This window comes from Poecilia reticulata, linkage group LG9 (assembly GCF_000633615.1).
Source record: "Poecilia reticulata strain Guanapo linkage group LG9, Guppy_female_1.0+MT, whole genome shotgun sequence".
NCBI classification, from domain to species: Eukaryota; Metazoa; Chordata; class Actinopteri; order Cyprinodontiformes; family Poeciliidae; genus Poecilia; species Poecilia reticulata.
In genome coordinates, this window is record NC_024339.1 from 19,021,681 (window position 1) to 19,034,308 (window position 12,628).

Genomic DNA, 12,628 nt, shown 5'->3' on the forward strand with positions numbered 1-12,628 from the left:
GTTTTAGGTCATCAAACCCATGTTCTATATTATAATAAGAACTTTACAAAAAACAAAATAAAGTCATTAAACAAAATCTAAAATTTTGACAATTTGAAAAAAAAAAAAGATGTTCAAACCAAAATGTCCCTGGTTTGAAACAAGAATTGTCCCCTAAACCCAACACTTAGTTGCATACTTTGTAACAACTGCCATAGAAACTTTGAGATAAGTCACAATGAGCACTTTCCATCACTGCAGAAAATATTTATCCTACTTTTTTGTTTTAAGTCAATCACATTGTAGATTATACCTCGGTATCTTTATGTCTTTATCTAATTTAACTCATAGATTTTACCTAAGCTGCTCCGAGAAGCATTTATTATGTTTTTGTTTTGAGACGGACAGAGGTGAAAATGCTTGTGTCGTCAGAAATATTGTCCTTCACACTGGTGCAGATTTAAATTTAAGGAACAATTACTTTATCATGTTTGGACAGCTTTCTCCGTTAATACCATCATTTTGTATTTACTCAAAGAACTGTATCTCCTCCTATTCTTCTTCTCTGCTCCTTTTTAATCCAATTTATGGTAGAACAAAGCATGGAAGCAGTCTAAGAGGTCAAAAATACCAGTGGCCTCTCCTGGAATTTATTGCCCTTGTCTTTGGGGATTCTTAAGCATGATTAACATTCAAATAATGTAAATTTTATTACCAAAAGTGCTTTAAGTCAATGCTGAGACCCATGCAATACTCTGGATCCTCTCAGATCCACCATTGGGCCCGAGTGAACTGTCCAGTTGGGTTACACCAGGGCCACTAGTTTTGAACATCTCACACAACTAAGTTGCTGCAGAGGTACTGGCTTCGGCAGAGATTAAATTCTCAGATAACAGTAAGCATGGACATTATAATCTCACAGTAATAGTAAAAAAAATAGGTAATAGAGATTTGCATTGGCAATTCCTTTGACCCAAACAACTCTAAAGGTAAATGACTGAATTCTGACTTTTGCAAAGCAAAGATCCTTCTACAATTGCTAATTTGCCAGAAGCCAAATATGTTCAAGCTATGCTATGTTCAAGCAAATTAAAATTTGCTTGAACATAAATGGTCTCTGTGGGATGCATTAAAAAAAGGCAGTGCACTCCCATAATGGTGTTTGCTCCTCCACGGCAAGACTTAAACTTATAGTGGAGGTACAGAAACCTCCTGCATAAAAAGGTAAATATGAAGACTGTAAGGAAACATTCTTCTTTTTATATTTGTGACCGCCAAATAACGTCAATATCAACATACAAGTTGAAAGTGCGAGAGGAATCAACTAAAAATGCTGCCGGTTTAAAAGATTGATAAAGTCATTAATGCTTTGTACCCAATGTGTGAAAAGGGCTGAACAATCTAACATAATTTCTTGGGAGTGAAAATCGCCTCTGGTGTGTGCTCACCACCGCAATCTACCCTGTGGCCCCCGAGGTGTGATTTATTTGTGTTTGTGACAGAGATTTGTCACTGTAGTAATCGTCATTTGGCCCCTCGAGCATGCCACAGAACATGCTCTGCCATGGTCCCCACAGAAATACACCATATTGTGGCTCTATTTTAGAACCATTCAGCCATCAGCCCTCAAGCTGATAGTGGAACGCTCGCTTTCAGCCAGGTAATGAAACAACAATATATCTCTTGGAGAGCAGGACCAAAATTAAACAATGGACATGGCGCCCTCTGCTTAGCACTCAACTGTGCAATAGGAAATGAAAACAAAATAATATTAATATAACAATGAGCTTGCTATTAATTTTATCTGAGCTTTTTATTGGTATTTGTCCACAAACTGAATTCCGTGCACTCTCTAGACTCCTAAGCATTTACACACTGGTTTCTCTTCCATGATCACACATAAAAGGCATCGCCATCTTGTAACTGAAGATTAGAACATGCTTCAAAAGTGCAATAAAATACATGGCTAACAACATCTCAAGATGTCCATCTGCTGTGGATCTGATCTTATGTTTCAAATTTTCATATCAATGCCTGCCAACAAGCAGACACAAAAATAATGTATTCCCCTGAAAGGATTTTTTTTTAAATCTTGCCCCTTCAGCACTTCAAAACAACTTGTCAGTAGCTGTCAGTTTAAATTAGCGGAGCGGCCCTTTATGGCACTGTTTTCTGACTCTGGTAAATCTGCAGGCTGTCTCCATCAATCATGGAGCAGGACACACACACACACAAAAACTCTCACACACAGAATCATGAACACACTTCCAGATTATTCCACAATGCTGACAAATGCTGGCAGATTTGCACACACGCACATACAGAAACACAGATGTGAAGTGCTGCTGCACTTCAGCTACAGCAATAGAACTTCACAGCAAACAAAGCGTTTGAAAACGATAAAGTTGAAGCAGTCTGTCTGTTTCTACAGATGCTGCCCTGCTCATGTTCTCTTTAAAGTGTCAAAGCAAATAAGTTATTTTTCATCTTTGATATTATCCCGGGGGATGTGCACATACCAAACACTTTTCAAGTATGCAGAGCACACACACACTCACGCACGCACGCACACGCACACACACACACACACACACGCATACGCACATGCACACTGATGCACAATTCAAGTCTGCATAGCACACACTCTGAAGTAAACATGTAGAGTAAATACTCCTCAGAAGTTGCAGAGATTCTCCCCAGGTATACCAGCCAATCACTCTGTATTTACACCATCGCAGCCTCAAGAAATCTATTACCTGCAAAATATGAAGTAGGCCTCACTTTCCCAATCAGACAGTCCTGATCAGTTACAGCAGGCACTAAAAGGACAGCCGAGTGTTTCGAGGTGACAGGTAAGAATAGATGTATCGGACTCCATAAATTGTCAGGTGGTATCCAAGTTTGATCAAGCAGTGTTACACAGATGATAATATGGTAACTGTGGAGTAAGGCTGGACGATATGGTTGAAAAATGTTTTTAAGAGTTTCATACCAGTGGATATTGATAATTATTAGTTTTTTGTGTTAAAAATCTGAAATATTGCCAGGCCAGTGACGTGATCTTTCCTGTTTTATTGAGTTTTCTCTTGAGCGGTTGTATTAATTTTCTCCTTTCACTTCTCACTGATGCTTCTTATTTTTAAGCAGTTATGAGGCACAGTGGCAAAACTTGAAACTGCTGCAACATAAGTTACTCAACAGGTTGTTGCTAGATAACCAAAGAGTGAGTGAAGCAGTAATCTTAGGTTACTTCACTTGCTCAGGTTTAGAGTCATGTACATACTTTTTTGAGTTTAGCAAATGGCTGCAAAGAAACAAAGAGTGAAACATTTAAAGGGGTCTGAATACTTCCATACCCGCTGTCCATAAAAAGATTTTTTGATTGACTATCTAAATTAAATGAAATTATGTGGGTATTCTTTTTTTTCATTAATTTGTTTTCAAACTGACACAAGCAAGATAACTAAGGATTTTTCTGACTCAACTTTTGAAAATTGGTTCAGGGAGATTTAGACAACACTTTTAGAAATGCATTTGTCATCACATCAATGATGTTATTAAAAATATTTGGAATGTGCCGAGGATTCTCAAGGCCACAACGTCATCATCAGTGTAAAGTAGGAAACATGCCATCCTTGGACTGAAGTATGAGTATGACATCGATAAGGACCAGTGCTGCTACGAAATGGCATGGAAAATAGATGAATGTAAGGAAAAGTTTAAATGCAAATATGGAGATTGGAGTTGATTTAAAAATGACACCAAGTAAAATCTTTCTGAAATGCAAAAAGTCAAGGAGATACAACATAAAATACAATTCAAACTGTGCATTAGAATCATTACAATATTACAAAATAGATAATAAAACAACCATTATTAAATTGTATAAGATAATAGACAAATAGCAAGCAGCTAAAGGTAAGTTTAATATCAGGAGTAGGAAGCAATAAGTGACTTAAAAACTACAAAAGAAAAACTACAAAAGAATTTGTGGTTTTTAAGGGGGAGAATACTGTCCAAAACACAAATAATGTATTTGCTTTCATCTAGGAAGCAATATGGCAGCCTGAAAGATGTGGCCTGCTTATTTAAGCAATTCTTGCTCCTGACTCGAGTCAATTCTGTCCTGTTTGGTAAGCCTCGTATATCCTGCACCGCACATCCCTGTTTTTAAATTCCGCTTTTAGCAGATAAAAGTGATACCACAGAGAATGTTCAACAGATCAAAATCATGCGCATCTCAAATCTGTAGATAACGCAGCCTGTCTGATGTGATATACTGAGGCTCGTGTTGCAGTTCCACAACATTTCCCCTCGGTGTTATGGCTCCATCACAGCAGTCTGCACTTTCTGTTTCCTACGGAGGCCGTTATTGACTGCATGATAATCCGCAATTTAATGGTTTCACTCCTTCCAAAGTGAAGCAAAAACGAATAAAAATAAAAGAAGAAAATGTGACGTATTGAATCATGACACGTTCTGCCAAAACAAAATCACAAAGTGTTATATTAAAAAAACAAAGATGAAAAAAAGATGTAATTTTTGTATGATTAAACACAAAATACAAATGATTAAATATAAATATTTGAGTTTTATTTGAGCTACCAATACGTGCTTTCAGATAATACTTTCAATCTGGTCTAGATGTTTTATTTATGCATTGCCACCATCTGAAAGGTGTTGATGTGGGACGGAGGGCTGAATGTAGTCCAAAAAAATATTACAGATAAATAAGAGGGTAAGAATAAAACAAATAAAACAATAAAATAAAGCAAAGAAAGCTGCTTAAAAAAAGCTCAACAGCCTGGTTCATAAACTCTGATCGTTCTCCAGCTTAAATCTAATCCGAGGAGAAATACGTTATTCAGCAGAATCAGCTGAAGATATGTTGATAAAGATGAACTAAAATTTGGTTGTATTTGAAACCCTACAAGCATTTGGACAGAGCAAGACGATGGCAGCACACAGTTCGGTTAGAGTGTTGAATAAAGTGGACAAAGTGATCCAGGGTCTGTGGTTGTGAAAGTATGACCTGAAAGTACCATATAGGATCCTTCTGGACATTACTTGAAAGGGAATTGCTCTGAACACAGATAGCACAAGAATTATTGATTTGTCAACCTAATTTGTCAACTTGATATTATCATGTTATCAATGAATTTAATCAATTTTGGGAACTCAGGTCCAGCAGAACTTGCTGTCGGTCCATCCTTGGGGTTTTTAAAATAATTTCTACTGTACTTATTTTTGAGCCGTTTCTGTTCAGAGGTAAAGATAATGTTTTGCTTAAGCAACTCATCCTTTTGGTTGCTGTTTAGAAGGTCTTTATCAGTGTTGATTAGCTTTGTTTTGACTGTTTTTACAATTTTAAAGGCTGGTACCAAATTAGTGGAAAGTAGTTGATGCCAAGTATATTATCAACCACTTTTCAGGTAAACTCAAGACTATATGAGTACCATTACAAAGTTTTGAATACCCTGGTTATAGGCACTGTATTAAAATTTTAGAAAATTGTGCTAAAGCATGAAAAGAATATATAACATTCCTCTTTAAGCAAACACTTAACTGAATTCGGAGGTCGTTTAAAAATAATTATTTATTCATTAGGGAATTGTATGTTCTGCTTATATATAAAATCACGATTGGTTAGAGATTCAGAGGGGAAAATACCTCACAGTATAATTAACCGTTACTTAATTGTTTGATTAACACAAAACCAAATGAATGAGACATCAAGAAGTCTCAAGATTTGCTATGATTGGACCACAGAAGACAACCAAATATGAAATGTTTCTCTCCATGGAGCAAAGGCACAGACTGCTAATATAATTCCTTTTAAACCTCAATGCTGTGCTTCAGTAATCAGTGTAATAGAGAATGTCAGAATGACAGATCTCAAAGAGAAACAAAGCAATTATACATCCACAACAATATTCTCCCCCCTGATAATTCTACTCTGTTTTACTTTGAAGCATTAGGTCTAAGTAAGGACACAGTTTGAACCTGCCTTCCCAAGAGAAAGACATTACGACAACAGTAATAAAAGTAAATTGCAGACATGGCTTGCTAATTAATTGCTTGTTTATTTTAATAAAAGTCATGATAGGCAATATTCTGAAGTGCAATGCTTCATTAGATATGGAGCTATTAAGAGACCTCGACATTCATGCATTCCCATATTTTGGCCCATGCAATGAGATGTACTCAAGTCGTTTACCACACACATGCAGATATTCACAAGCACTCATAAAAACATTGCTGTCTGTTTTACGTAATGTAACTTTCATAAGTGTAATGAGGATATCAGCCATATTTTCCCATTCATGTTGAAATGATCTTAAACTTGATTGCATACAAAGCCAGCACGACACTCTGTTGAGAAGTAGGGAATCCTTGTGGGGCCCCTTACAGTAATAACTGCACCTGCTGAGGTTGCAGTCTGGCGGCATGGTTTTATGTTGCAGCGTGACATTAAAGATTAATGCAAACAGACAAACAAGGAATTCCTCCAGATTTTGAGGAGCAAAACACAATTGCTGAGAGGAAATGAGTGAATGACCTTTGCGTACCGGCTGCAAAAATTACCATACTTCCTTGTTTTCATGAGGGAATAAAAAGATAATGAATAAATGAATAAATTCAGTTGCTGTGTTGATCGAAGAGACATACCAGACTTTGTGTTGGGCCAAACAAAGTAAACAACTGGGATCAGCTTGAATATTTGAAACATTTGAATCAATTCTGCTTTGTTTATTGTCCCAAATCACTACGTAAGTCGTAAGGGCATTCATCATCGTGAGGTCAAGATCTTATTTCCCTCAGAAGAACAAGCCAACAATTTCCTTAAAGCAAACAGTTGTGACAATCTATTGTTGATTTTCTTCTGAGGCTAACTTGTCACATTTGCTTAAGCTCAGTGTCAAGTATCGGTGCTTAAAAGCAGTTTTACTGTTTCTTGGAAAACAGATTTATGACCAATTCTGATTTTTCACTGAGCAACTGACCAATCAGACAAAAACGTCTGGCAGTGTTAAGGGCCACATTTATGTTGGGCTTCTGTTTTTCTATTCCAAGCTTTTTCAGATGACAAAAACTAGAGTTCTGTTTCGTTTAAAAGCCATTTTACAAGCGTGTGATTTCTCTTTAACTTTACCCTTAACCTGTCTAAAGAGGTCCAAATTTCAACTGGAGACTGACTGACTCCATGGATGGATGGATGGATGGATGAATATTTTGCATATTCTCTTCTGAACATTAATTGAATCTACACATTCAGAGTGCATTGAATCCCTGTTTGCAGGAGTGGCCAATTTACTTCACTAAAATAAATCAAGAGAAGCAGGAAAATGAAAATGCATTATTCATAACTTATTAGTGTATTTCTGAACCTTAAAGTAAAAGGACTGGGATAAAGAGCATGAAACAAAACACCTCAATCAATGCACATTTAATCAATTCACAATTCACAAATGAAACAGGGGCATAGACGTTGCTAGGATGTTGTTTACTGTTATGAGTCTTACCTCTGGGAGAAAATGTCCCTGTAGGGGCTGCCGTGCTGCATGGCGATACCATATCCACGGTCTGGCGCGTTGCTGCTTACAGTGTAGAATGAACAATCCTCATCATTATTGGCCACGTACTCCAGCACTGCTGCATCCCACACAAAGCCAAAGCGGCCATATTTCACCTTAATGAAAGGGAAACAGAGGAAAGAAGACATTCTTCTTTAGCAGGAATCCTATAGAGTATCTGAGTTATTCTGATAGTTATGGCTGGACTCTCAGTCCAGGTCCAATTAACCAATTTAAAACATTTTTGTTTGCAAAGTTATGGTTACATACATTAAGCAGCAAGAAGTCTGCTAGTACTTATTTCCTCCAATACCAAGAGATTTTCTAATCGCTTTCGATCAGGGATTTTTGTTGTCTAAGTAATATTACACCCTGACTCCCCTCTTTATATGGTGTGGACCAGTGCGTTTAACAGAGATCCAACTTTATTGTTCCACATTCTTGTAACTTTAGATGTATGTGATATAAACGGCCTTGTTTATCACTCGCTATGAAGCCAAGTTTGGGATACTTTTCGCATTTTATGCAGGGAACATTTCCATGCTGTCAGTGTGTTTAGTCCGAGTGTGGGATTGTTGTTGAGAAAGCCATAAAGGACTTAAAATGGGAATCACGGCTTAGTTCAGTTGAGGTGCTTGTTGTTAACACGTCCTGTAGTTAACATTCAATAGAGCAATATTTTTTTCTACAAGAACAAAAATATGGAAACAGGAGAGACTGTGATATTCTCATGAAAACACCTTTGATATGTCAAACAGTGATAAATGCAGCAGCCAGACACAGAAAGATACACACAGACTCACACATTCACACACTTTTTTCATAATACATTATTCTGGACTTGGTGTGTCATTAACTTTAATGGTGCTTTATAAAATTTTCAAACCCATCTGTGTTTTAGCGCGTGTGTTTGTGTGTTGCCTCACTTGGCTCATACGTGATGACTAATGTCCGAGGGCTGACAAGGCCTTCTGATTGGGTGATTTCACAGCTTTAAGTCTGCTGCAGTGTGTGTGCGTATGTGTGTATGTGTGTGTACACACGTCTTCAACGTTTCGCTGCAGGATATCAAAAGGGATCATATTACTCTTTACAGCTTTGAAAAGAAAGGGAAGAGCACTGCTATTAGTTGTGAAGAATGCTTTCATGCCTTCCATTTATTGCTGAATTTAAAAAAAAACTGGTTTTGCAAAACAGAAATTAGTAAAACGTGTACTTACATTTTATAATATGAAATATAAGGAACATTTCTGTTTACTGAATTTAAATGAAATGGCATAAAAAAATTATTGTGAGCTTTATGTGTGGTTATTTCTGTGACATGACTCACAATTTTGACATAAAAAATATTGCAATTACACTTACAGGGACATCTTTCATCTTAATAATACTATAATTTAAGGTTGAAATAAATAAAATCTGACTTTCTTGATAAAGCACACTCATGATGAGCAATAAGGCCACGGTAAACATTAACAGAGACTTTACTGTTATAAAAGCTTCAGATCAGTTAAATTAAAAGCAATATATGAATTTCTGACCCTTTGATTTTTTTTCATAATAAAGAAAGGAGATCCTATAGACAAGAATAATATAGAAATGTGTGTTAAAGTAACTTCTAAGTTAAAACTTGCATCAGACTATGTAACTCTGGCAAATAAGACTCCCATGACAACTCTCTTTTTTTCCCCCATTGCATTGGGACTTGCCCATTATAACTCAGTATGTTTACATGCCTGTTATGTTTTTATGTTATTATTTTCATATCGTACTATTTCAAGGAACTTATATTATATTATTCCACTGTCCCCCTTTCAGTGTTTGCAGTACTTGTTTTCATAGACTGCTCATGGTACCTCAGCTCACTTTGGTCACTTTCATCACCATCATGCCGCTTCAGTATTTGTTCTGTATACATATGTGCAGCTATTCTTGGTCTTATTTACAAAGTGTTATCATTTTATCTGAGACATATGCGTGCTTGAGGTCCTTATCTCACTACTCCCAAACATTTTGAATGTTTTACTGGCTACAATTTGTCATTAAATTGACATAAGTCTAAAATAACCATAAGTCTTTCATTCCACTTTACCATCAGTTTAAAACAGTCTTGTACACCTACTTATCTGGAAGGGTGCATCATTTAGTTAAAAATTCCTTTTTTAGGGTGTGCTGTGGTGGCGCAGGGGTTGAGCACAGTCCACATATGGAGGCCTCAGTCCTCAACGTGGCTGTCGCACGTTCGATTCCCGGCCTGGCGACCTTTGCCGCATGTCTTCCCCTTCTCTCATTACCCACTTTCCTCTTAACCAACTATCAAATAAAGGCCACTAGAGCCGATAAAACCTTTTAAAAAAAAAATCCTTTTTTAAAGAGTCAGCTTTGAATTTTAACGAACAAGAGCAAATGTAGTCTTGCTTTCGTTCTTTTTTTTTGGTTACAATTTCACATGTTCAACCTGTTTAAAATTCAGCTGCTAGACTTTTAGTGACCATAACATTAATCCATTACTGGTGCATATAAAATGGTCTCCAGGTAACCATACAATAAGAAAGGCTGCAGAGAGGTATAGTAGTTGACAGCATAGCCTGAAAGCAAAAACATTTTTACTTTGAATCTCATTTAGCTGCCTTTTCAGCCCCTTTCTCTCAAAAACAGTATTCTTCAAGCTATGTTCTCCCTGATGCAGAAACAACATAGAATTATATACCAAATTTTGTTCCAATTTTGGCAAATCTAGTTCTGATTTAAAGACTCATCATCCCCTTCTTAGAATCGGTAAGATAAAATGATTTTCATGTGGGTTTAACACATTAATATGTCATATGGTTATTATTTTACTAAAATTATTCCTTTTATATCCTGCTGATCCTAAATCTGTTATAACGCTAAAGATATTTTGACTTGACAGCTAGACTGATCCAGTTTTTCTTATCAATAGTAAACTTATACCACCATCAACATGAGCAAAATCCTGAGCAGTTATCCCAACTAAGAGTATTGTGGTGAAGTAGGTGAAGGAAAATGTGGTTACCTGCAGCAGTGCTTCATAAACAGAGAGAAAATGCATGCAAATAGGGAGTATTGATTTCATACAGTAGAACAACTACTCTACATGCACAGCATCACTTTAATATCGACTTAACTTTGATTAATTAATGAACATAACAATCACAGCTGGGGTGGCACTATAAAAATGACATCCTGAAGGCCATTCTTCTTTTGTGAATAAAGCAAAACAACAAATACTTTGTAAAATAATCATACATGACACAAGGGGAAGGGACTGGAAAACAACATATGAACTATGCTGTTTAAGTTCTCCAGTTGAAGTTAATCTGACAGGTCATCCTTCTCCTAACTCAGGGTTAAACAAATTGCTTTACATGTTTATGCAGTGCATTTTTATATGATATGTCCTTTAATTTTCTATATAACATTTAACACATTTTAACATTTTCTGTATATATATGCTTTCTTTTGTTAAGGTTTCTTCACTTTTGGGTAAGGAGAATTACTAACCATACCTATAGTTTGATAATGACAGAACTGGTCTAATTTAATGAAGAAAACATGCTCACACAGAAACACATCCTGTTAATAACTTTTAGGAATGTGAACGTTATTCAGTCGTGTGAACTCATCTGAGACAAACACCCACCATAAACCCCTGTGACCTCCTTCAAGCTAGTGGGCGGCAGTTCACTTATGTTGACTTAAATAATTAAAGAGAGAGAGAGAGAAAGGGACAGTAAACGTTGCAAGGGAGTGCAAGGAAGTCAGACAGCTTGTGAAGACAACAGGTTTGCTTTCCAGACTATTTATTATCACTGTAAGTTATGAAGTTATCTTATCACATATATATATATTGCAAGAAAGATTGCAAAAGGTTTCAAAATGTCCTCATTTTCCAGACTAATGTAAAAACAAGGGTATGTCTGTAAGGCACTTCATTGTGCTACTGTAGTTAAGGTTATTTTCCGCTGAATTACTGAATTACAGTCACACAACCACAGACTGTCAAACATCAATCTAAACATTAGACAGGGATATATATATATTTCTATCTGATGARTGTGATGCTGATGGGCAACAGCATGAAAAATTGTAAGGTACTGGAACAAGGCGGGAATTTCCTTTGTAGCACAGGCGAAGGATAAAAAGGTTCTGCAGGACCCTACATAGATAGTCCACACAGAACAAACTTAACTTAAAAAATAATTCCTGGATGTAGGAGAAATGCTGTCAAACAAAAGTACACCAGTTTTCTGTTGATTTAAAGTTTAAAATAACAGCTGCTTCCCTGCATTTCTCATTCTGCTGATAAAAAGTTGGATTAATTACACATGCCAATCATTAATCATTATAATTCTTACATCAAATTAAGCAGGCAAAGTGCAGAAAGACACCAAAACATTTTAAGAGAAGATGCATACCTCAGCAACAGCAATGATGCTGAAAAATAGCTTATAAGCACATCATTTTGCACCACAATATTTAGTTATTTTTTACCTGCAGCAAATATTATGGTGCAAACTTGCAGTGTGATCAGCCCAGCTTTGGCTGGTTCATGATGGTTTTGGGGTGACCAAGACTTGCACATGCCAATCAAAGATCAGAGACTGGTAGCTAATCCATGAGGAGTCAATCAGCATGGGCCAAAATACAAGGAGAGAAGAGCAGAACTAAAGAGAAGTTAAACATTTTATTGGTAGACACACAGGGTCAGTGGCAGAAACCACAAGAGAGAAAATCACAAAAAGTAAGAACATTTACTTACAGTCATGTTCAGTAAAGTGGAATATTTGCTTGTCAACATAAAAAATACTTTTTGAGAATAACAACCTTTAAGCAGGTATTAAACATACTTCCACATTTTCTCAGTTTTTAAATTCTTCAGATGTAATATTCCAATATTAATGTTAATGCTAATCAGAAAATCAACAAATAAAAGCTTAAAAACATCAGTTTGTTTAGTTAATCTGTATAATTTGTTTCACTTTGTTGCTGAACTAAATTAGCTCTTCAGTAATATTGTAACTTATTGAATAGGTCTGTGTATCTATATATATGTA

At 36.2% G+C, this 12,628-nt stretch overlaps 1 protein-coding gene across 4 annotated transcripts in view; it reads right to left on the reverse strand.

Annotated features, from left to right (window-relative positions):
* Nucleotides 1-12,628, reverse strand: part of grid2 (glutamate receptor, ionotropic, delta 2) — a 448,080-nt gene that overhangs the window by 33,005 nt on the left and 402,447 nt on the right. For all 4 annotated transcript variants that reach the window (XM_008418414.2, XM_008418415.2, XM_008418417.2 and 1 more), the window contains one exon: nucleotides 7,503-7,669. In XM_008418414.2, the coding sequence (XP_008416636.1) occupies nucleotides 7,503-7,669 (167 nt within the window). The remainder of the gene's footprint in view (nucleotides 1-7,502; nucleotides 7,670-12,628) is intronic.